This window comes from Orcinus orca, chromosome 7 (assembly GCF_937001465.1).
Source record: "Orcinus orca chromosome 7, mOrcOrc1.1, whole genome shotgun sequence".
In the NCBI taxonomy this organism is placed as follows: domain Eukaryota; kingdom Metazoa; phylum Chordata; class Mammalia; order Artiodactyla; family Delphinidae; genus Orcinus; species Orcinus orca.
This window is the reverse complement of record NC_064565.1, coordinates 32,199,801-32,227,240: the sequence shown is the minus strand read 5'-3', so window position 1 is coordinate 32,227,240 and position 27,440 is coordinate 32,199,801. Positions and strand designations below refer to the sequence as shown.

Genomic DNA, 27,440 nt, shown 5'->3' with positions numbered 1-27,440 from the left:
TTTTTCTTTTTTTTTTCTTTTTTAGTATCTTCACAGAGCTATGCAACCGGCACCACAGTCAATTTTAGGATATTTTCATTATGCCTAAAAATAACCCTGGACCCATTAGCGATCACTCCCCGTTTCTTCCCAATCTCCACAGCACTAGGCAACCATCATTTTATTGATGTGCTTATTTGAGACAATTCATATAAAAGGAATCATACAATATGTGGTATTCTATGCCTGGTTTCTTTTACTAGCTTAATGGTTTCAATGTTCACTGATGTTGTAGTTTATATCAGTACTGCATTCCTTTTTGTTGTCAAATAATATTCCATTGTGTGGCTATACCTCATTTTGCGTACCTATTCATTCCCTTAAGGATATTTAAGTTGTTTCCAAGTTTTTGGCATTTATGAATAATGTTGCTATGGACAACAATGTACAAGTTTTTGTGTGTTCAAATTTCTTTTTGGTAAATAACTAAAAGTAGAATTGCTGGACCATGTGGTAACTTTTTATTTTACATTTTGAGGAACTGCCAAAATGTTTTCCAAAATGGCTGGATCTTTACATTTCCAGCAAGAGTGTAATGAGGGTTCCCATTTATCTACATCCTCACCAGTACTTAGTATTGTCTGTCATTGTGATTATAACCATCCTGATAAGTATGAAGTAGTATTGTCATTGTGTTTTTGATTTGCATTGGTCTAATGAATACAGATGTTGAATATTCATTCATGTGTTTAATGGACGTTTGTGTGGTTTCTTTGGAGAAATGTGGATTCACATTCTTTTCCTGTCTTTATATTGGGTTATTTGTGTATTTATTATTGAATTGTAAGAGTTATTCATAAGAATTATAAAAATCATAATATAAGGATTATTAGATATTTATCTGAATACAAATGTCTTACCAGATTTTATTTGGAAATATTTTATCTCATTCTATGGTCATTTCTTCATTTTCTTGATGGTATTCTTTGAAGCATAAACATTTTTAGTTTTCTTAAGTGGAATTTATCTTTTTTTTTTTTTCCTTTTTCACTTGGGCTTTTGATGCTCTATCTAGCGAGGCTTTGCTTAACTCGGAGACTCAAATATTTACTTCTACATTTTCTTCTAAGAGTTTTATTATTTTAGCTCCTATTCTTAGATATAAAATCCATTTTCAGCTAAATTTTGCATGTGGCATAAGGCAGGGATCCAACTTCGTTTCTTTGCATGTGAATTTCCAGTTGGACTAGAGTCATTTGTTGGAAAAAAATTCTTCCCCATTGAATTTTTTAATCTAAAATTAATTGAATGTAGATGTAAGAGTTTATTTCTGTAATTTCAGTTGTATTCCACTGACATATGTCTCTATCCTAAGGTAGTACCACCCGTCTTGATTATTGTAGCTTTGTAGTAAGTTTTGAAATGGGAAAATGTGAGTTCTCCAAAATGTTCTTCACTTTAAGATTTTTTTTTCTGGCTATTCCAGGTCCCTTGCATTTCCATATGAATTTTAGAAGATCTTGTCAATATGCAGAAGACAGCTTAGATTTTCCTATGGATTTCATTGAATCTGCAGATCAATTTGGAAAGTATTAACATCCTAACAACATTAAGTCTTCTAATCTGTGAATATGGGATTCCTTTGCATTTAGTTAGATCTTCTTTAATTTATTTCAATGATACTTTGTATTTTTCAGTGTATAGGTCTTGTACTTCTTTTGTTTAATTTGTTCCTAAATATTTTATTCTTTTATTGTGCAGTTTTTAAATGGAATTGTTCTTAGTTACACTTTCAGGTAGTTCATTGCTAGTGTATAGAAATACAATTGATATGTATATATTTTTTCTTTTATCCTGCAAACTTGCTGAACTCATTTATTAGTTCTAATAGGTGTTTTTAATGTGTATTTTTTAGGATTTGCCATATACAAGACCATGTCATCTGTAACTAGACATAGTTTTATTTCTTTCTTTCCAATCTGGATAACTTTTATTTCTTTTTCTTGCTAATTGCCCTGGTCAGTGAAACGATGAACAGAAGTGACAATAGGAAGCATCCTTTTCATTTTCCTAATAGTAGCAAAACGTTCAGTCTTTTGTCCTTATATGATGATAGCTGTGTTTTTTCAAAAATGGTCTTTATCAGCCCTCCTCCAAGGGCTTCCTTGTTGTACAACTTGAGTTCCACTCATATCAAAGTTTGCTTTAATAATGCCCACTGGAGTGGTGCAGTGAACAGTCTATGTGTTTGGAATGCAGCATCCCTGATCATGATTTGTCTCATCTCCTTCAACCCTTGGCTTAAATTTTACTTCCTTAGTACCCTAAAGGCCAATCAGTCATCATGCACTTATTGCTTCTTTGCTTTTAAATTTTTGTTGATTACCTTTGTCTTTTCTAGTCTCCTCTCCTATTCTCTTTATTCTTGTGTGTTTGAGCCTTTCTTATCACTTTTTTTAAGGGTATGGAAAAATGGAGAGGTGAATTGGTGTATTTAATTGCCATGCTTAACATAGCTAGTGAGCACCTTTTGACCTAATATGTGTCAGGCACTGTGTTGAATTTGTCTTTGTTCATTCTCATTTCATTGAATATATAGACACCTTCCCAAGGTTATTGTTGCCTCCTATGGTCTGGGACTAATATGCAGATTTAAGAGAATGATATTTGTCCTTTGAAGGGAAAGAAATGACTTTTATCTTTACTTTCCAATAAATTTAGTCACAAGTACCTGTTGCCTATTAAATATGCGGAGACTGCTGGAAGTTATGAGCTCCCTCTACAAAAGAGGTGTCTTTATTCACAGTGCCTCACCTCCTCTAACCCAATTGCTACTGCCACCTCCATCCTATTATGTTTATGTTATATAAGCTATGCAATATACTTATATAATTTATATGTATATAATCCTTTTTTAACTCTACATTTATTTTCTTACCCATCTACCTCTAGGCATGAAAAACTCCCTAACTAGATGTATGCAATTTCTACTTGGTAATTATGTTTTTCTCACAACCTTGTGGTAAATTTGGTTAATTTTTTTTTTCCCTCAAGCATCGTTTTTCTGTGGTTGTGACTACATAAATTGAACAAGGCAAAGACCTGATTTTGTTTATCTTACTATTAATAATTCTAGCATATCATTCTTACTGCAAAATCAAATACAAGACACTGAAACAAGATGTGTAATACCACAGCATACCTTGGCTTTACCTGTCCAATACACCTAGCACTCTCTCCTTTATCTCTCCATATACCAGTCAGTATCTCAGTATTGATAATAATACTCTACAAGTTATAGAGCATGTTTGCACTCATTATGTCTTTTAATATTCTTAAAAACTTATTAAGACATATGCTAGGTTGGAGGCTAAGGCCCAGAAAGGTTAAGAAACTAGTCCACAGTTATATGTCTGGTAAGAAATACTACAGGTACATCTGTCTTCTACCTTAAAGACTAGAGCACATTTCAAGATACCATATGTGCCTGGTCTATCCTTCTATATAAATAAAAGATGGAAGTGAAATTACGAGATTCCTTTGGTAGAGATGTGTTGAAGATTATAATGAGAATAACATAACTGCCAACCTATAATGGGCATTTACAGTGTGTCAGACATTAAGCTAAGTGCTTCTATTGAATTACCGTGTTTAAACCTCACACCATCCCTATGAAGTCAATAATGTCATTATCCTCTAATATGAGCTGAGAAGAGAACCCCACAGGAGCATGTGTTACTTTGTTCTATCTTCTCATATCCTCTTACAGATAAAACTGAGGTAAACATTTTTCTTAAACAATATTCCCACTAATAACTAATACCTGAAGATGATAGGTTTATTATTTAGCAAATTTTGTCAATGGATATTGAATCCAAGTCTTTCTTTTCATAACATAAAATAAATGAATTTCTTATTTGATTGTGCCTTGATAACTAGATTTTAATTTTCCAAGTAATGAAAACTGTTTCAAAGTTTTACATATTTGAATTTTAGAACTCTGAATGCCATTACAATAAAGTTTCTTAAGAAATCAGAGCGTAAAGTGGCTAAATTGCTAGAAATGATTTTACTTGGGGACCCAAAATAGGCAGTTTTCCATCCAGTTTTAGCAAACGAGTTGGTATTATCAGGATTCTTTCTCAGAGTAAACTCGCAACTTGCTATATCTATAGCCTAAAATGGGAAAAATCTCTTAGCACTGGTGTAGTACACTCTCAGGTCAGGACCTAGAGTCTCTGACTGGGTAGCCACTTCCTAGAAACAACTCTGCGGTATAGAAGGAAGAATAAAAATGTTTTTAAACAGCGGTATTTATCATACAAACTAAATGTGTTTCAGCATGTAATTGTAATTAAATTACTAACTATCCATGTCCATAAAATGGAATAATGTACACCTATCAAAAGGGATGGGGATATCCATGCGTTGAGTGTGCATGCACCACCCCCCACACACGTGTATTATTTTTATTTATTTATTTATCTATCTATCTATCTATTTATTTATTTATTTGCGGTACTCGGGCCTCTCACTGTTGTGGCCTCTCCCGTTGCGGAGAACAGGCTCTGGACGCGCAGGCTCAGTGGCCATGGCTCACGGGCCCAGCCAGTCCGCGGCATGTGGGATCCTCCTGGGGTGGGGCACGAACCCGTGTCCCCTGCATCGGCAGGCGGACCCTCAACCACTGCGCCACCAGGGAAGCCCCGTGTATTATTTTTTAAAGTATACAATCTGTTTTAAACACTAGGCTCAGTCCACAGAATATTTTCTCAAAGCACCTAATTGGCCTACAGTTTCCACCTTGTAATAGCACATCTAAATTATAGAGAATTTTTATTTTTCTTTTGGAAAGACTAGTAAATCTTTACGAGACATTATTATGCAGATTGAAAGATATGGCGTGACATGTTTGCCCTATTTAAAAAAAAACTTAAAGAATTGACTCTGTTGGATTTGGAGTAAATGTTTTTTCTTAAATTTTTTACATAAAAATTTTTTTTCTTTAAAAATAGAAACAGTTTTATTTATTTCATTCTTTCTCATTTGTATGCCTTAAACTTTTTTGTTTTGTTTTTTTGGTCACCTTAGTGCCTTGGCTAGGACCTCCAGTACATTATTGAATATAAGTGGTAAGAGCAGTTATCCTCTTCCTTTTATGACTTGTTCCTGATATTGGGGCAAAGTAATACCACCAGGTTAAAGAAATTCCCCTCTGTTACTATACTGCCAAGTGTATTTGTGGGTTTTTTTAAAAAAAATGATGAATAGGTACTGTTTTTTGTTAAATGCTTTAGGAATCTGTTGAAATGATCATATGTTTTTTCTCTCTTAGTCTACTGATATGGTGACCTGCATTAATTGATTTTCAAATGCTAAACCTGCCGTGATAAACCTCACTTAGTTATGATATATTATCCTTTCATATATTCCTACATTTGGATTGTTAGGAATTTTTCATCAATGTTTGTAAGGAATATTGTTCTGTAGTTTTCTTTTCTTCAATGTGTTCGTATGATGTTGGAATTAGGGTAATTCTGGGCTCATAAAATTAGTTAGAAAATATTTTCTTCCTTTTTCTTTCTTAGACATGTTTGTATAGGATTGGTGCTATTTCTTCTCTAAATGTTTGGTAGCATATCCAGTGAAGCCATCTGGGTCTAGTGTTTTATTTGTGGGAAGATTTTTAGTTTTAAATTCAATTTCTTTAGTAGATATAGGAATTATTCATTTCTTCTTGAGTGAGCTTTGGCAGTTTGTGTTTTTCAAGGAACTTGTCTATTTCATCTATGTTGTCAAATTTATTTATTTATTTTTAAAAACTTATTTATTTATTTGGCTGTGTTGGGTCTTCATTGCTTCATGGGCTTTCTCTAGTTGCGGGGAGTGGGTGCTACTCTTCGTTGTGGTGCACAGACTTCTTACTGCAGTGACTTCTCTTGTGGAGCATGGGCTCTAGGTATGTGGGCTTCAGTAGTTGAAGCACGAGGGCTCAGTAGTTGTGGCTCACGGACTCTAGAGCACAGCTTTAGTAGTTGTGGCACATTGGCTTGGCTGCTCTATGACATGTGGGATCTTCCCGGACCAGGGCTCAAACCCGTGTCCCCTGCATTGACAGGCGGATTCTTAACCACTGCACCACCAAGAAAGTCCCTATGTTGTCAAATTTAAAGGCAAAGATTTGTTTGAAGTTTTCTCTATCTTTTTAAAACTGTGAGATCTGTACTAGTGATATACTCTCTTTCCTTGCTGATACTTGTAATTTGTGTCTTTTTTTGACTTTAAGAAGGTCCTGGGATATAAGATCAATATATAAAAAATCAATTGTATTTCTAAATGCTAAAGATGTACAATTGGAAATGTAAATAATACCACTTATAATAAACCAAAACTATAAAACACTTAGGTATTAATTGAATAATATATATAAATGCAACTATAAAACACTTAGGTATTAATTGAATAATATATATAAATGCAAGATCTATATGCTGGAAACTCATGGGGAAAAATAAGCCTCCTAGAGCCCCAAGTAAATGTACATATATTACATTGTATTTGTGGATTGGAAGACCATAGTATTAAGATGTCAGTCTTCCCCAATCTATAAATTCAATATAAGTCCAAATAAAATCCTAGCATAACTGCATAAAAACTGACAACTGATTCTAAAATTTATATGGAAATGTAAAGGACCTGGAATATCTAAAGCGGTACTGAAAAACAAAGTATGAGGATTCATGCTACCAGATTTCAAGTTTACTATGTCAAAACAGTATGATATTGGAGAGAGGTAAACATGTAAATTAATGAAACATAGGAGTACAGAAATACATCCACAAATAAATAGTGAAATATGTATTTTTTTAAGTGCAAAGATATTTTAATGAAGAAAGGTTAGTCTTCTCAACAAATGGTGCAGGCACAGTTCAACATTTAATGCAAAAAACCCCCATAAAAACCTTGATTCATATATTATACTATATATAAAAACTAACTCAAAATGGACCAAAAATCTAAAACTATAAAATTTCTAGAAGAAAACAAAGGAGAAATTGACTTAGGTAAGGATTTGACACTAAAAGCATGATTCAAAAAGAAAATATTGAGAAATTAGACTTATCAAAATTAAGGAATTTTTTCTTTGCAAATTTATTATTTGAAAAACACTAATAAAATGAAAAAAGAAGCTACAGACCAGGAGGATATACTTATAAGTCAAATATCTCATAATGGACTTATATCTAAAATATATATATATATATATATATATATATACACATGCACACACACACATATATAAAATAAAAAATGGGCAAAAGATTGAACAAACATTTTACCAAAGATATATGATTGGCAAATAAGAACATGAAAAGACGTTTAATATCATTAGTCATTAGGAAATGCAAATTAAAACCACAATTAGGTACTATTGCATACCTGTTAAGAGTGGTTAAAGAAATTAAAATAAAAACCTGATAATAAGTTCTGGGCAGAAGGCCAAGTAGCTGGAAGATTTATATATTTATGGTGTGAATGAAAAGCAGTACAGCCACTTTGAAAAGTATTTTGATAGTTTCTTATAAAGTGAAACATCTTTTTACTATATAAGCCAGCAATCCCAAATTTACCAAATGAAGTGATAACCTATATTTACACAAAAATTGTATGTGAATGTTATAGCAACTTTACTCTTAATAAACCAAAACTAGAAACAACTCAAATGTCCGTCATGTGTGAAATGGATAAACAAACTAAGGTACATTCATACAATGGAATACTATTCAGCAATGCAGAAGAGAGAACTACTGATAAAATAACATGGATGAATCTCAAATATGTTATGTTCAGTAAAGATGCTACAGACTGGATGATTCCATTTGTATGACATGCTGGAAAAGGCAAAACTATTGAGACAGAAAACAGATCAGTGATGGCCAAAATCTGGCAGTGGGGAAATGAGCTGATTGCAGAAGGACATAGAAAAATATTTTAGGATGATGGTCCTGTTCTATATTTTAATAATGGTATTGGTTACAAAACTCTATGCATTTTTCAAAACTTACATATCTGTACACTAAAAAGAATCAGTTTTATTGAGTGTAAATTATACCATAACAAAAATGGAACAAAAAATTAGGAAAAAATAATTGCCTTAATGTTATATCTTTCTATATGGGAACACACTGAAAATTTGAGGCTAGGACTGTGGTTTTACACTAAGCGAAGAATTCTGAAGAAATCCACCTTAGCAGTCATAATGAATGATATGACACAAATTATCACCATTCTAAATATGTCAGGCGGACGTCCTGATGACAAGAGGGACTGTCTGGTATGATAAGTAGCTGCATCAGCTTATCAATTTCCAAGTACAAAGAGTGAGTGAAATATGTTATTTTTATAAATGTACTACATGGAGAAAGATATTTTTCTTATTACCGTGATTATCATTGTTGGTTAAAAGGCATTTTTGTATAACCTAAATTCAAGAAGAAACTTGATTACTAAAATTGAGAATGAAATTTGATCCTATTTTGTAAAATAATGCCTCACATAACTTATATCTGGAAAAGTGCCTATACTTTTTGTATCTCCAAAGAGTTTATAAAAGTTCTAATTTTCTCTCAGGGGGGAACATATAACCTAGAAGCACATGAATATGGCACAGCTGTGTTCTTACTATCCCACCAAGTCCAATACATGATCAATGTGAATTGTTCGATTTTAGGTCACGAAGGCAGCCAGCATAATGTTATTGATGATCTGATGGCTACACATACAGTATTGGAAGCAGTGGTTCTCTGGCTTAGAGATATTTACATAAACAAAACGAATGAGGGAAGAAACCTCCTAAAAGTAATAACTTGGAATTGCTGGAATCTGGTTACCAGCTTCTAACCATTCTTTATTGATCTGCTTTTACTCTGAGGCAGGTTAGCAAAATTTATTTATATGTGTTTCCAAAACCATAAACCTGCATACATTTGTGGAAATGTGTTAAAAAGCAGAACAATCTCTAAAGACTATGCAGACTAGCATAAGTATTTGGTGAAAATTACATGCCTGGATTGTTGATTGGTCTATGCTTATGTAGCAAATTAGATGTGGATATACATTGTTTCAGTGAGTACTATTCATATTTTATAGAAACCCAATTAGCCAGTATAGAAAAATCTTTGTTTCCTATGGTTAGTGTTTCTCTGTTTGTTGGGGACTTTTCATTCAGGTAACGATTTCAGGAGAATTTACCAAAATGTATCTTCTCCAGAAGATGTCAAAAGATACAGAAGTGATTTAGGTGCAAAACTAGAACTATTTTATGTAACACCCAAAAATAAAAGAGCAAAAGAGAAAAATATTTCTATTGTAAAATGAAACATAGTTCCAAATCACTTGAAGAATATGGAAATTACGACAAGAATGCTTGATGACAGGTATTCTGTTGTACTGAATGGATGATTATGCTTAAATGGTAAAATGGTAATAAAGATAATAATTAAAAGAGTTACTATGAGGCAGGCAGTATTTTAAGAACTTTGCATGACTTAGCTCGTTTAAGCCTCACAATACCCTATGAGGTAGTTTCTATTATTTTTCCCATTTTAGAGATAAGCTCTCTATACCTGTTTATTCTTAAGTCATTTGCCCATTACCATGGTATTATGTAACAACCCTGGTACCTCGGGGGTTTAATGCAACAAAAATCCAAATTTTCACTCACATCACAATCCAGTTGGGTCATCAGTAGATCCTTCCTGTATGTGCTATTTTAGGCTCCCTCCATTTTGGGTCTCCGCCATCCCAGGGTTCTCCCAGTTGTCTGCTGGATTCCCTGCATCCAAAGGGCGGACAAGTCAAGAGACAATAGAGGATTGTCAGAATCCTTTAGGGGCCAGGTTAGGAAGTGGCACAAACTAATTTTACATATATTTCATCATCTAGAAGCCACATTCACATAGCCTGAAATTAGCTAAACCAAGGTTGGAGCTTAGGTACTCTGGCTCCAGAGCCCAAAGCTGTGTATATGGCATCACACTCAGAAAAAAGAAAAAGAGTGGTAAAAAAGATATGAGATTTAGTATGAATTAATTTTCTATCCTTTTAGAATTCCTCTTACTATTTGTTAGTAATAAAAATTCAGAAATCTAGTTCTTGAATCTATTTCTAAGTTAAAGATCAACTTAGAAGCTTAGATACCTCAAAGCTACCTGCTACTTATAAACTGTTAACTTGTGTTTTATACAGAAAATATACTCAAACTTTGATAATATTCTCCTATACAACTTTGAAAAGAACACAAAAATATTTCTTAAAATCACAGAATATAGTGGGTCTGTGTTGGGGAGTCTTCATCAATTGCATTAGATTTAATTTCTGAAATAGTAGCTCTTCTTCTTTAATTAAAAAGATACTTTTCTTTTATGATAAAGCTGAAGAATACAGATAAGATACCATGTTTCCATATTTGCATTCTGATTTGCGTATTTCATCCCCTTAGATACTAGTGATCTTCCTACTTCAGTGTAAGATTCAAACCATTGATAATGTTGCATGAGCCAATGACTATGCTTCATTTAAAGCAGTTTATGAAGATTGATGAGTCAAGCACAAAATTTCTGTTCTGCTCAAATAATCTTTCTGACAAAATTAATCTGATGCACTTTTAATTATGTACATAATCATTATAGTGTTGCACGTAATTAAGCATAAATGGTATGCAGTTCAAATACATTACAGTAATTAGTATTGCTTTCATAGAGCCAAGCCAAATTTTAAATTTTAGCTTTTTTTTTTTTTTTTTTTTTTTGCGGTACACGGGCCTCTCACTGTTGTGGCCTCTCCCATTGCAGAGCACAGGCTCCGGATGCGCAGGCTCAGCGGCCATGGCTCACGGGCCCAGCTGCTCCACGGCATGTGGGATCTTCCCGGACCGGGGCACGAACCCACGTCCCCTGCATCAGCAGGCGGACTCTCAACCACTGCGCCACCAGGGAAGCCCTAAATTTTAGCTTTTCATGTTGGTAGCTCCTCATAGTTCTTTATGATCTGTTAGAAGAATACATATTTACCGTTTCATCTGATATCATATACTGTTTAATTGTCTCCATATCACCTCTCTATACATACACAAATTCTCATGCAGGATAAATTCAGTAAACCAAAAGCTAAGTTGCCCTTGTCTCTTTTGCTATTTTCAGCCACCAGACTCCCACCTAATATGCAAAATCATGTGTGAGGTCTGATCTTTCATAACCATTTTTATCCATTTTCTCTTATTTCTCCTCTTTTCTCTCCGTCACTACCATGATGTTGGTAACCTTTTAGCATGCCTTGTACTCTTCATACTCCAGGGGTTTCAAGATTGGAGAGAGCAGAAAGATGGAACCAGTAGTCTATGGATTTTCTACTTCAGACTGAGACAGGGCAAAGAAAGAGATGGGCTATAGGGATTACGTGGAAAACAATGCATTTAAAGCAGGGAATTAATATGCCTGTCCTAAGGTACAGACTAATAAATTAGGTAATACCCCTACCTTCATGCTCTGTATCCTATAAGATATTGGTCTTTTCTATGAGAAACTGTTCCTCTTTCTGTCCGAACCCCTTCCTACATTTATCTCTGTCCCCTCTGCACCGCTGAAACCGTTTTTAAAGGTCTTAATTGATCCTATTAGGAAACCCAGTGCAGACTTTAGGCTTCATCCAAGTATATTTCTCAGTTTTTAATATTTATTGCCCTGCTTACTTCCACGGACTGTTATTCTTCCTTAGGTTTTGTGAAGCTTTCTATGTTCCTCGTCTATATATTTAGTTATTTCTCAGTTTTCTTTTTTTTTAAAAAAACATCTTTATTGGAGTATAATTGCTCTGAAATGGTGTGTTAGTTTCCGCTTTATAACAAAGTGAATCAACCATACATATACATATATCCCCGTATCTCCTTCCTCTTGCATCTCCCTCCCACCCCTCTGGGTGGTCACAAAGCACTGAGCTGATCTCCCTGTGCTATCTGGCTGCTTCCCACTAGCTATCGATTTTACATTTGGTGTGTATATATGTCCATGCCACTCTCTCACTTCGTCCGAGCTTCCCCTTCCCCTTCCCCTTCCCCGTGTCCTCAGGTCCATTCTCTACATCTGTGTCTTTATTCCTGTCCTGCCCCTAGGTTCTTCAGAACTTTCTTCTTTTTTTAGATTCCATATATATGTGTTAGCATACAGTATTTGTTTTTCTCTTTCTGACTTACTTCACCCTGTATGACAGACTCTAGGTCCATCCACCTCACTACAAATAACTCAATTTCGTTTCTTTTTATGGCTGAGTAATATTCCATTGTATATATGTGCCACATCTTCTTTAGCCATTCATCTGTCAGTGGACACTTAGGTTGCTTCCATGTCCTGGCTATTGTAAATAGAGCTGCAGTGAACATTGTGGTACGTGACTCTTTTTGTCTGTTTTCTTTATTAACACCTTTTCTTCTGCTTGCCTTTCACATATAAAAGTTCTCTAGGTTTGATTTATATCATAAATATTCTTTTTTGAGGGATGATTATTTTCTCTTTGGACTTCAAGGACCAATTATGTGTTTTTGACTTCCAAATCTCCACCTCTAGTCCAGACTTTTCTTCTTAGGTAGGCTCAAATTCTCAACTCCCTCCTAGCCATTTTCTTGTCAACATTTTAAACTAAACCGTCAAAAGCAAACTTAGTATTTCCCTCTAAACCTCCAGTCCTTCTGTTATTCTTAATTCATTTTATTGGTACTGTTAACTCAGTCTTACTATGCTTTCACCAAGTTTCTGGCCATCCACTCATCTAAATATTCATAGTCCTAACCTTTTAGATAGCTTTTCTTTCTTTACTGTCTTTTACTCATTTTTCTCCTTGTTATTAGGCACTTTCAAACAATACACGTCAGAGTATATCACTTCTGTCCTCCTTAACTAGCAATGATTCCCATTATTGACACAGAAAATTCTACTTAATCTAAGAATTAATCTACTTCTGTCTGGCCCCAAATAATAATTCCAGTCCCATTTCCTACCACATCAAACACTATGTTTTAGCCACACAGGGTTATTTACCATTGTCTTTACCTCTTACATGCTGTCATTTTTTAAAAATTTATTTTCTCATATTGTCTACTTTATCTGGAATGCATGCTCATAAATTCTGTCTACTGAGCTCATCTTTTAAATTTTACTTTAAATTTAACTTCTTTAACAACCTTTTTTCCAGATACCTACCTCTATTTCCAGTCTCTGGATGAATTCTTCTCTTTCCAGCTAATGTCACATGTATTTTTATTTAGTATATGTGTTGTTCTGCTATGAATTATAGCTGTTGTTTACATTGTTGCACTTCTCATCTAACCCCACTTGCTTCCACACTCATGTTGTAATTCATTAATCTGTCTAAAGCAATTTTGCATCTGTGGAAGCCCAGCAGAGTCCTTAGCATTGACTAGGTGCTCAATCAGTGTTGAACTAAAAGAAGCATATAGAGTAAAGGCAATTTTGGACTGATTCCACCATAATCAAACAAGATTTGACAACTCAATTACCTAACTTAAAGATGTAAATGAACTCTCTTTAGGACCTAGTTTAATTTAATGGACTAGAAATGACACCTGAGAGTATTAATTGTCATCCTAGAATTAAGCTATTTTACTGATTTATTAGTTCATTCATCCTATAAAAATTATAAAAAACACTTCTTGTATCTACAGCACACTACTAAGCTTAGAATGACAAAGCAAATAAAAAAAATACACCACGGTTTCAACCGTCACCAGATTGTACAGTGGGAAGTAGAGGCATTTTTGAAAACATAGGCTTTGTTTGTAGTCAGCCTGACCTTGATTTGAAGTTTTGAATACCATCTTCATCGTATATTTACCATATAATCTTAAAGTAGTTATCAACCATAAGTTTCCTCATCTGAAAACTATAAATTACAATGATATCTACATTTTTGACTGGTATGGGGTTTCAAAGAAATTGCACATTTCAAAAACTTCATATATATGCATGTATCTACACATATATATATATATATTTTAGGTTTATAATTTATAGCTGTAGATACTGGTGGGGGAAACCAAAATGTAAATAACTACCATATGAAACAAAAATGTTATAACTTCTAAAGATCCATTTATTCTATATTTTTATTAATAATGTAGTTTTACAGACCAAATGACTGGTCTTTGCACATTATATAAATGTTAATATTTATAACAGCATATAATTGGCATTGACCCCAATTCCAAACCTACAAATCAGATGTGTTGATTTGTATAGTGGCTTAATTTATATCAAGGAAGCAGAAATTGTTCCAGGTATCTCAAAGAGAAATAAATTTTAATATAAAGTGTCAATTGTAATAGAATAGTGGAAATTAGAAGTCGAAGAGGGCACACCTAGCTTTCAGCTTATGGAACTGCAGTTATGTTCCAGTTAGAGGGGAAGCTATGATAACTGATGAGTTTACTAGTAGCATATTGATAGGCAAGAGAAAAAGACCAGGTTTTTATCCTGGGGCACTTCAGCCTTAAGAGGTTGACAAGAAAATGTGGAACTGTACAAAGGAGGCTGTGAAATAGGAGGAAAACCAGAAGTCCTGAGCCCTGGAAGCAAAGTGATGAAGGTACATCAGGGAAAACTAGTTAACAGTGTCAAGTGCTGCTGATAGGTCAAGTAAGATGAGGACTGAGAAAAGGCCATCACACTTATTAGCCTCAAGGTCATTGGAAACCTGTATCTGAGCAGTTTCTGGAGCAATGGAGATAAAACCTTTATGGAGTGGGCTTAAGATAGAAACAGAGGGGAAGAAAGAGACAGTGAGTATGGATTATTTTGTAAGTTTTGTTATAAAGAGGAACAAAGATACTGGGCAATGGTGACTCCTACAGGATGTGAGATCAAGGTTTTTTGTTTTTAATGTGGGGAAAAGTAGTACAAGGGTCAGAAAACATTCTGTAAAGGGCTATAATAGATATTTTAGGTTTGGGGGGCCAACTAGTCAACTAAGGCAACTAGTTGGGTTGTGTTTGTAGTGTAAAAACGGCCATAGGCAATATGTAAACAAATGGCTATTGACTGGGTTCCCATGAAACTCAATTGACAAAAAGGGATGGAGGCTTTAGTTTGATCTAATATAAACTTTTAAAGATGATTATGAGAGGAAGTAGAGAAAAACTGAAGTGATATCCTTGAATAGGTGAAAGGGGATGGGATTTGTGCACAGGAGTTGTGGCTGGAGCTTTAATTATGAGTTAAACCAAGTTTGAAATGCAAGAAAAACAAGAATAGGCAGAGGTGGGTAAAATGTGAAGCATAAATCTGTGGAAAATTTCTTTCAATAGCTTCAATTTTCTCAGGGAAGTAGGAAGCAAGATCATCATATGTGGGTGACCATTATGAAGGAGATTTAAAGTTTTAAGAAGAGAAGATACATAAAATACTGATAGTTTCATGAAAGAGTTTAAAAGCAATTGGGCTAAGAAAATACTAGAGATAATTAATTTTTTAGTAAAATACCAAATTTTCAGTTTGGAGTATTCTAGCTGTCCTTTTCCACACTGGACTTTAATATATCTTTATTAAAAGTTAAAATATTTCTGAAGCACCAGCTAAATTTGTGGCAAATATCAATTTATTTTGAATCATTTAACCTTGATCTTTAAAACCCTTATTTTTCTCCCCAGGGGAAAAAAGGAAATTGTCACGACCCATTAATATCCCTATTTTCAGACACCACAATTAGTCATACATTCTCTCTGTAATTTTTCTTGTTTAGCAAATCTTATTCCTGTTAGAAATTATTTGTGAAATGAATATGCCTCTGTCACTTCATCTGTGTTTCATGCATTTATCATACTGAATCCTAATTTGCTCTAAGGTTTTGCTAACTTTGGCTTCACTGATGTTTTTGATCTGAAAGGGTTTAGATATTATGAAATATATTATATCCAGTAGTTGTCTAATATTTTGCCACCTGCTTCAAAGGTTATACATGGATTAGTAAGTCAAAACAAGCCCTCAAAATATAGAATATCAATGGATGTGTCAGATAAGAAAGGCATAAATGGTGAAATCAACCACTGAGTTGACATTTTTCCTCTTGAAATAATTTACCAGAATTTGAAAGGATTTGTGCCTTTGAATGTACGTAATAAGGGAAAAAGTGAAAGACTGAACAGATTGATCTGAAATTTTTATTAACAATACTTCAAACAAATGCAAGCCAACATATTTTAGAGGGAATAGATATTGTTTTGTTCTGTCAACCAATCATAGAAACTTTCTAGGAAACCAATCAAAGCTGTATTATTATGGTTATGCACTGAGTAAATATTAACGTTTAAATTTAAATAGTATATGTGTGTGCACAGTTATATAGACATAATATCTTTGCTTTTCCTCTACAGAACTGTTGCCCAGTTGCCAGCAGTTGAATTGTCAGTATAAATGTGCCATGGTCAGAAATAGTACAATGTGTTACTGTGAGGATGGATTTGAAATAAAAGAAGATGGAAGAAGCTGTAAAGGTAATTATGACATGTAATTCTACTCAATTTTATTTTAACAGAGGCTTAATTAACAGAAATTTAATAAAATATCTTCAAGCACCTACCATGTGTTCCACACAGTGTTTATGTCCACTTTATTTTTTGTCTCTTGAGAGTTAAAAGTTGGCTCTCCCCCAAAAACCACATATAGAAACATTAGATAAGCATTTATACAAATCAATTTTCTTTCCTTTTTTGATTGAAGTGTAGTTGATTAATAATGCTGTGCCAATCTCTGCTGTACAGCAAAGTGACTCAGTTATACACATACAGACATTGATTTATATATTCTTTTCCATGATGGTTTATCCCAGGAGATTGGATATAGTTCCCTGTGCTGTACAGTAGGACCTTGTTATTTATCCATTCTAAATGTAATAGCTTGCATCTACCAACCCCAAACTCCTAGTCCATCCCTCTCCCTCCTCCCCCCCCCCCCCCCCCCCGGCAACCACAAGTCTGTTCTCTGTGTCTGAGTCTGTCTGTTTCTGTTTTGTAGATAGGTTCATTTGTGCCATATTTTAGATTCCACATATAAGTGATATCATATGGTTACAAATCAATTTTCAATTCATATTGCAGTAATGACAGACATGGGACATGTCAACAATGGGATGTGTTTTGGTCAGTCACTAAAACTTTGGATTTAATTATTTTAACCTCCTAAATAGTTTATGTCTGTTATATAGCTGCAGTGTAGTAGACATTTGTTATCTACTAAGTTAATAATAGTCATGTAATATTCTTTACAACTTTTACATTGGTAATTCTGGTGATTGATATTTGACCAATGCAATAATGATGAATATAAAATATTTATTTTTTAATGTCCTAATTTTTGTTTTTGTGAACGTTCTACACCAAATGACTCTACTCTGCCATACTGAACTATTTTAGGTTATTTCTTCATTATGTTGAATCCAAATATATATACATATACATAATATTATATGTTTGTGTATATATATATGATATATCCACAATATAAACAATACATTATTTTATATGGTATTTAGAATCTATATATAGAAAACATTGAATATAGAATCTGTGTATAAAATTGAGGAATATCTGTGTTACCAGCACCACTAATAAACAGAATATTTTCCAAAGAAATTGGTACTTTGCTGATTACTTTAACCCTTTGCTTTAATATTATAACTTTTACCTTAAAAATAGAATCTTAAAGTTGAAAAAATCCTCAGAGAATATTTTTTTAAATCCTCATGACAAAAGTGAGAAAAGTGAGACCCTGAAAAATTAAGTGACTTAGTTAAGTCTGCACATCTTTTTAGTAAAAGACTTGGGACTAAAACACAGATCTCCAGAGCCCACTTATTCTTATCCTAGAGAGGCTCATTGGTTTATAATGTACATCGGGCTTAAATTTTCAGTTTGTGTTTTTTTCATTTTCTGCATAATACAAATATTATAAAAACATGTATTATTAAATGTTTATCAGACCCAAAGACTACATAATCTGACTATAGGGGGACCAAACTGGTATATTTTATTTGACTGACATTATTCTTAAACCAACATTTGAAAATCAGAAGGTTGCACACAGAAGTTCAGACTTTATGAAAAAACTCAGATTTGTCAACACTAGACCCCTTACAATCACAGAGTCTGCCAGATATAAGTAGTACCTCTGGACATGCACGCAATTTCAAGTTCAAAACAACACCTGCCATTCACACAAGGTAGGCCAATATACTTACCTGTATCCTTTTCATTCTTTTGCTATACCTCACTCCTATAGGTGTCAGGATTTTCAGCTCCTTTTACATGAATCTCTTTCTCCTGAATCTCTCTTTTAAATCTGTAAAAATCATCATAATCACTTTCTTCTGTTGAATATTAGTAAGCAAATACACAGCAATTTTTATGGAAGTTCATCAATAGAAGAGATTTTTTTACTTTCTCTGCACTCCTGGATGGCCAGGTCTGAGCATCATTTACGCTTTCCTGAAGGAATTTCCAGGATATTCTCTGTCCTTAAAGGAAGAAAGAAGATAGTGCTACAAGTGATGACATGCCTGTTTCTTTGCAGCCAATTTTGTGGAGTTACATCAATGTCAGAACAGTGCATTCTGACTGAGGAGAAAGAACAAAAGAAATCATTATTCATATTGCTCTCCTGTGTAGCATAATCACATATCAGAAAAACTAAAATAGGAACCAATAATAGTAAAGTTGAAAAAAATCGGTGAAAATATTATAGATACGAATCATCATTTCTGCCACTAGGGGCTGGACTTTATCAAATTCAAGATTTAATTTCACATTATCACTGTGGACTTCACTCCAAATACTATTCTTCCTATCCCCAAAGCTACTTACTTCAAACAGACTGTCTATAAATGCAGGCTATTACACGAAGCTAAAAAAAATCGGAGAGGAATGCAAATAAATGTCATACAAATGCATAGTTTCCCAATTTAAATGGTTCCTTGGCTACTTAGCCATCTTTTGCTTTTCCTTAGTCAACTCCTTTCTTAGGTTGGGGGGTCAGAGGATGGGGTTGAGAGTTCCCACCCTCTAAGTCACCTGTTTGATCTTTTTGGAGACCAGTCCCATTCTGAGAATATCTAGTAGCCCCACCCTGAGTCACTTCATTAGCATAGACTCTAGTGTATTTCACAGGGCTCCTTAGAAATAACAAAAGATACTCCTATAGCTCAGAAAATTACAAGGTAACTGAACTCTGTGTCAGAAACAGAGGATAAAGACCAAATATATATTCTTATTATACCCAAGCAGTTTAATCCGCTTAACATCCTTCAGAGGAGGCTCATGGACTCCTCTCTCTTGCCGGCCTTTTTCATATTGGTATCCTAAAGTATTTTTCTATAGCTAAGCTTTCCCGACTTTCCCTTTCTCTCTGTGGGATCTAACCCTCTCCTATTTTTTTAATCTAATATCCATATGCTATTGACTCTGAAATACTCCAGGACCGATCTCACCTTATATTATTGGTTCCATATTTCCAACTACTTATTAAATGTTTACTCAAGGATGCTCTACAGATACCTCAAATTTAACACATCCAAATCAAACTCATTTTTTCCTCCCATGATACCTCCACTGTAATCTACACTTCTTATAAAATTAGACCACCATTCACTTCTATCATACCCAGTCAAACTTCATGTTATCTATTCTATTTCTTAAACATTTGAGTCCATTCCCTCTGCTCCATTCCCACTGCTACTGTCATTGTTCAAAATATTATGACTTCAAAATATAATTTCTTGTGTGAAATTAGCACATAGCTAATTTTCCAGGTTCTCTTCTCTATATTCACCAATCCATTTATCGTGACTTTGTTTAGTTTTAAAATACAAAGTTGATCATAAAGCTCATCTAATTAATGCTTTCCAGTGCCTATGTATAATGTACAGCACTTTAGTTTAGCATACAAATAACTTCATTATCCCATCCCAAAACGATTTTCCCAATATCATCTCTTACCATTTCCTCTTATACACCCTTACTCCACCTGACTCCTTATACTTCTTTGAAATCCCTACTGTGTCATCCCAATGGCTTTTCACATGCTGTTTTGTTTAACTGGAACACCTCTTTCCATCTGATCCCTTTTTATTTAGTCTGAGGAAATCTAAATCATCCTTTAAACTCAGCTCAATATGCAGCCTTCACATTTTCCCTTAACTTCCAAGCAGGTTCATTTACTTCTCTGTGTTTCTATTATAACTAGAGTATGACTCTATTATAAGGAAATGCATAGAAATGAAATTCTATATCACTAGACTTGTTTCACCTAGAGGTTGAAATCATGTTCTATAAATTTTGGTTTCTTCAGGAATTCGTATAGTGCTTGGTACACAGGACAGACTGAATACACATTTGTCTAAATTATTAGCTGGCAGAGTTTTTTTTTTTTTTTTTTTTTTTTAATTTGCCCGGTTGGTTAAGAATCATTAAGTACCTGCTGCTTACAGAGACTTGAACAAGGTGCTGGAGGAAAAGTATTGTGAGTGGAAGTAGGGAAAAAATAGGAGGAGGGCCATAGATATTAAAATAAAAGTTAATTAAGATAAAACTTCTGCTTGCGACAAGTACTTAATAGTTTCCTCCTTTTGATTTAGTGAGGGTGGTTTACATTGCTTAGCTCAGAACTTTTATTTAATCTGTTCATTGAAAATCGTGTTGCCAGTCTAATTCTTTGTCAAAATCCTGAAAAAGCCAGTGTCGTAAACACTAGAACTCTTCAGCAAATATTCATTGGAGTGCATTTTATACCTTTGCACAAATATCCAAGGACTTTTAGCCTACGCATCAAAAATGCAAATAAATTATCTTTTAAAGTAAAAGATTTGGTGTTAAGCTTGATCTTGTATCTCCGTAACTATTAAAACGACACTGAATTTTATGTTCAGTTAGTGTGGTTTTGAAAAGATGTATTGGAGTTGGCTCTTTCTCGCTTTTTTTTAATAGCCTACTTCCAAAGTTTGGAAAAAATGTTTTCTTCAGGGAGAAAAAAAATGCCCAACAATATATCTGCTTAGAAATGTTGTTAATTTACCTTTTAGATCAAGATGAATGTGCTGTTTACGGTACATGCAGCCAGACCTGCATAAATACGTATGGATCCTATGCTTGTAGTTGTGTGGAGGGCTACATAATGCAGCCAGACAACAGATCCTGCAAAGCCAAAACTGGTAAGTTATCTAATTTTTTTTTTTTTTTTTTGCGGTACGCGGGCCTCTCACTGTTGTGGCCTCTCCCGTTGCGGAGCACAGGCTCTGGACGCGCAGGCTCAGCGGCCATGGCTCACGGGCCCAGCCGCTCCGTGGCATGTGGGATCTTCCCAGACCGGGGCACGAACCCGTGTCCCCTGCATCGGCAGACGGACTCTCAACCACTGCGCCACCAGGGAAGCCCAAGTTATCTAATTTTTGGTCCTTCCAGAATTTATTTCCTATTTGCAGTTCTTTTCATTAGAAATGTATATAGTAGAGCAATATGGACTTTGAAGAAATAGATTTTTTTTCTTCATTTTAAGGAAATGATCCATCCTTAGAAAGCCAGAGAAGTTCTTTTAGTTGTCACTGATCACTACAAAACTCCTTCCATTACAGGAAGTTTCTAATGAACAAAAACCTGTTCAAAAGGAATGGATTAATTGATTTGAATTACCCATCTCTCTCCTGGACTGTATAATAGATTCCTCACTGGTTTCTGTGAGCCTCTGCTTTCCCTCTAAAATTCATATTTCACGTAATAGTTAATCTGCTAGAATATAAACCAAACCATGTTGTTATTTTGCTTAAAATCTCCTGACAGTTTTCCCTCATGTTGAGAATAAAACCCAAACTTCTCACAGGGCCTCTAAGGGCTAATGGACTAGTACCATTTACCTTTCCATCTCATCTCTCCTTCTCCTTTTATCACACCCCAGCCATGCTGGTTTCCTTTTCCTTCAGCCACTTTGCTCTTGAGGTCTTTTCACTTGCTGTTTGATCTGCCTGCAATGCTTTTCTCTTTGATAGTCACATTCTTATCATTCAAGTCTTGGCTAGAATGTCAACATTCAGAATGACCTTCTCTGACCATTCTATTTAAGGGTGTGTACTCTCTCCATCACAATCTTATTTCCCAACTATACTTATTATTCATACCTATTCTATCACTACATGACTTTTTAGTTTTCTTTATAGCGCTGCCATTTGAAATGAACATATTTATGTATCTGTTTATCATCAGATTTACCCAGAATAATATAATCATTATGAAAGTACAGAACTTGTCAGTTTTGTTTGCTGTTATATACTCAGTTCTGACCATTGCCTGGAACATATAGGTACTCAGTGAATATTTGTGGAAGGAAGGGAGAGATTGAGGGAAGGAAGGAGGGAGGGAGGGAGGAATGAAGGAAGGAAGGAAAAAGAAGGAATTAATTTTTCTTTCTAATTAAGATTACTACAATGAGTGTTCTCCTCTTAAGTATTTGAATTTCGTGTTTCAAAACTGCCTTCCCTTTACCTCTTATCTGCAAATAAAGCCGCCTGTTTCTACATAGTGTGCCGTCTTAGTACACCCTCAGTAAATATTGTTGATTTGCCAATGAAATAGCCTTGAGGTGCTGGTAATGATAGGATAACACTAATTTTTTGTTGTTTGTGTGTGTGTGTGTGTGCGCGAACTGAATTAGCTTGGGAATAATATAGGAAGATATTATACATGGTATTCCATCTGGCATCTTCTCACTTCCTCCAAATCTGGTTTCATTTCCTGCATTTTCAAATTATGAAGTTTTGATAAATTAGTGAATGTCCCCTACTCCCTTTTATTAGCAGTTGGAAAATTAGGCATGGGATGGGATTCTCTTTCCTGAAACCAAATTGAGCAAAGCATTGGATTTGCTCTGAGAGCTGCTGCTGTTTCCCTTTACATCGTAACTTCATGTTATAATTTCAACTATTTCTCTGAGATAGTATGTTTAATTATTTACAAAACGTATTTGTATAGAAAATTACCAAGAAAGGAACTCTTTTACTTCTTAGTTTATTTTTTTCAATTGCTGAGTTGGTTTATGAAGCCCTATTTATTTTTCAGGGGCAATCCTCTAGAAAAATTAGGTCAAGTTATCTGTTCCTCTTTTTTTCCACCACTGAGAGTTCTGATTTAATATATCAACGGATTAAAGAAGTGGAAGGCTTTTTCTTTGCAGTTTCTTCTATTGATCCACACAATATTGCTGTGAATACACAGGGAGAGTGTAATGTAATAAACCCTATACAGAGAAGCACTTCCTCTCTTTCTACACAGAAGCGTTTCTGACAAAAAGAGAATGTAGTCAAAGAGGGATGGTACATGATATAGTGCTGCATCTTTGAATGTAGTTAGAGGGATGGTACATGATTTGATGACTCTAGCATTGATAATGGAATACATATGTAAATGCCTTCACCTCTAGTGGTTGGCTTGATGACTGTTGGCGTACATAGTTAGAACAATACACAGTTTTCATGGGAACGTTCCTGTGGTTTGTAGTTTTAGGAAAATCAGTAATATGGTAAATGAGTACAAGTCTGTAACATATACTGACTAGTTCTAAAGGTCACATGGATATTTGAACAATGCATTTGTATAATTCAAAAAAACCGATCAGTTTTGCTTTAGTTTTCTCATATTTGTAACAAATGTACAGGAGAATTTTTTGCTTCCATTAGATTAAATGTATTAAAATTCCATTTAATACATTAGCTTTAAATTTTTCTGTGGCAATTTTATTTACTGTGGTATTGCTGTGACTGAAGGGTGCTAGGAAAATGTTATAAAGTAAACCCCATTTGTCTTCAGGCTTTGACTTTCCTCTTTTCCATTACCTGCTGCTTAGATTAGCACCTCTTTTTTTCTTCCTTTAAAATTTTACCCTACTTGATTCTGGAGCCTGACTTTCCCTCCAAGTAAAGCCAGAGTTCAACGGATTCCAGAAGCTGGGATTGTGTGAAATTAGCGAAAGGTTAGAATGGGCTGACCCCAAACAGTAGATGTTGGTAAAAGATCCCTAGACTTTAGACAGAAAATGCAACATAAATATATCAGACCCAGAGGATACAGTGGACAGCTAGAACTGCACACAAGAGGAAAGTTCTACAAAGACCTTACTAGATAATAGATGGGAAAATAAAAGTTCCTAGGAAAGGTAGCCTTTTATGTGAAGGCAGAGGGTGGCAGAGTCAGTTGGCTGGGAAGCTGCTTCTAAGGTGATGAACTAGTTCAGCACAAAATAATATCATGGGGCTTCCCTGGTGGCGCAGTGGTTGAGAGTCCACCTGCCGATGCAGGGGACGCAGGTTCGTGCCCCGGTCCGGGAAGATCCCACATGCCGCGGAGCGGCTGGGCCCGTGAGCCATGGCCGCTGAGCCTGCGCGTCCGGAGCCTGTGTTCCGCAACGGGAGAGGCCACAGCAGTGAGAGGCCTGCGTACCACAAAAAAAAATAATAATAATATCATGGTCGCTCCCCAACTAGTCACCCCAAAGCTTGCCTGTGGGATCTTATTTTCAATGTGACAATTGATAGTAAATAGGAAAATGAATTTAAGTTAATTGATTATCCCTCTTTTGTAGTATAATGACCAAATCCAAGTAAAATTCATAAGCCCTTAGAGCACCTTTAAGAAATACCTCTAGTAGGGGGAGGGGATTTTAGGCCCTGTGGCAGTTGGGAGAAGAGATTAATGTTAGGCAGGAGGCCTTTTCATTCTTGATAATTCATGTAGTACAGACAAATTCTTTTCTTTTCTACACTGAGTAAGATTTTCCCCTGACTACTGAAATATAGAATCAAGTGTTTCAAAGTTGGGAAAATTTCAAAGGTAATCTAGTCCTATCCGTGTGACATCAAAATAGGTGATTTCCAAATGGAAGAAAACCTACAGAACTCTCAGTGTATGTAAAAAGAAAATAATAACTTCATGCATACTTGATATTACTGGGTAGTAGGAAGCATGCTAGAATGTGAATGTCATGATGGATTGTTCGTAACTTTGGAATGGGACACACGTTAAAAACTAGTCATTTTTGAATTAAATGTTAGGACTTGTCATTTGAAAAAAGATGTTTTAAAGTAACTGTCAAGCATCTATAGGTATCCAGTAAAGCATCCTGTATATTTTTACATTTTTCAAAATTAGAGTTCTAATAATGACATCAAATCTGAAAATGAAAAGTTTTTTCTGTTTGTTTTTTAATTTAGCTTACTTTCTTTTAACTGATTTAGACTGATTTTGTTATAGAAGTATGTGTTAAATGTGGGCACCCAGGATTGACAAGGGGCTCATGCAGAACCTGCGAGAGTGAAAATAATAGCTAAGGGTGTTTAATTTATGAACTGTTGGAAATTTTGAATGAACTGATAAATTCAGGCTCCTTGGACTATACTTTTCAGTGTCCTAACCACTTGCTTAAGGCAGGCATTTACCCCAGCATTCAGTTCTATGGAACCTATAAGCCTCTATTGATTTCATCAAAGCAGTAGCAAAATAAAGAGCACTAAATAATTCTATGCTCATCATTGTTGAGTCACCACGTTAAATGGTACTATATGAGAGAGAGTACACCTTTTGCCACAGAACAACCAGAGTAATGAGAGAAGAGAGACCATTAAGTAACTGAGATTCTATTACAGCGTATGCTTTGCTGTTCACTGATTTGGGCGAGGGTAAGGGGAGACTTTTTAGGTGATGGAACTCTTAGCTGTAAGAAATACAAATTATAATCCCTGTGTAATCCATAGAAGCACACCTCCAAACAGTGTTAGAGAGTGTTTTCATAATACTTTCTTTGCTGCAATTTAAAGAAGGAAGGAAAGAAAGAAAAAGAGAAAGATAGAGAAATAAAACAAAAAATAACTTCCTATGGCTCCTACTTCGAATCTCTATTGTCATCTACTAATAAATAGTTTAAAATGTCCTTTTGGAAGGTTGGAGGAATCATCTGTGGTTTTCTGTCAAGGCTGGCTCTGCTCATGGGGAGAACAGAATAGGCTGGTACTTGTATAAAAAGGGACAAGCCTGGGAATTAAAAAAAAAAAAAAAGGGAAGAGCCCCTACTCAGAGTATCATACTAATCAGCACTTGTGATGCTTGGAATTCAGTTATTAAAGTATAATTGCCTTTTTTTTCTTTTTAAAAGAAACACCGCATATTAAAATTTAAGTGTTCATAGGAAGAGTAACATATTAAGTCTTAGTGACCTTGATAACTTAAGAAACTATGGATCAGATCTGTTTCAGTCTACCATCTGGCTAAGAATGGCTTCCCACAGAATGATATGTGATCATGTCTTGACAACGTGAAGATTCACTATTTAGAGTTTTTACTCTTTTTAGATAGTCCAAAGGTCTAGTTCCTGCACAGTTTGTCATTTCATTGAGGCATAACTGTGAATGACACTTGATGACGTGATGGTGTATGAGAAGCTCTGAGCTAGGAGCAAGCCTAGTAGACCAGCACCAGAATAGAAATCCAGATTTGTCATTTTTTACTCAGTCACATATGCTTGGAGGAAATGATGTACACTATGGTAAGTGGTAAGTGACAGAGAAGTAGCTCAGTGCCTGGAACAGAGTATGTGCTAGGTAAATGCTTGTTGGATGCTGCAAGCAATTTCCTAAACATTCAGGAAGCAGAATAAGGGTATTGGGATATTGAGGATCAAAAAAAGGAAAGTCAAAAGGCTGCAAGAGATTCGAAGGGTAATGGTTGTTTTTTTGGGTTTTTTTGTTTGTTTTGTTTTTGCCAGTTTCATCATGTTATTTAGGGTTCAAGCTGCCTTTGATGCAGTAGAGGCATCAAAATTGGCTGGGGAGCTCTGCATAATCTCCATAAATGTGCTCCCTCAACCAGTCCCTCCTCAGACAGACATGCAGTCCGAGTGCGTGTTTGCTGTGCAAATATAGCTGGAGAATAAGCGACACCACCTGCAATCAGGCAGTATATCCTAAGCCTCTGTTCTGTACAAATACTAGAGCTTCACAACTCCCTTTGATAACGTGGCCTGGCCATTGAAAGTATTTTTCTATTTTTTAGAGTACTCCTACCCTATATCTTCTCTGGCCCTTTGCTCAGTTGGAATTCACATTCCATGACAGGACAGGGCAAGGATTTCTAATGGAATTTCCATTACCCAAATTAAGCATCACACTTTTTTTTTCTACCCACACAACTGTTAATGAGTTTGCCAGTATTGAGGTATAAAACTCCTCATGAATATTCTATGTCTGTTTTTGCTGGGTTTTAAAATTTTTCTTTTTAAGTTTTTGATTTTTTGTTTCCTGGAGGACATCAGTTTCACAGTCTAACACCTTTCTTGATATCTTAAATCTTTTTTCCAGCAACAAATTTGCAA

At 35.0% G+C, this 27,440-nt stretch overlaps 1 protein-coding gene across 1 annotated transcript in view; it reads left to right on the top strand.

Moving 5' to 3' along the window:
• LRP1B (LDL receptor related protein 1B) overlaps positions 1 to 27,440 on the top strand; it is a 1,810,989-nt gene that overhangs the window by 845,464 nt on the left and 938,085 nt on the right. The window contains exons 4-5 of the mRNA XM_049711954.1: positions 16,418 to 16,537; positions 21,115 to 21,243. Of these exons, the coding sequence (XP_049567911.1) occupies positions 16,418 to 16,537; positions 21,115 to 21,243 (249 nt within the window). The remainder of the gene's footprint in view (positions 1 to 16,417; positions 16,538 to 21,114; positions 21,244 to 27,440) is intronic.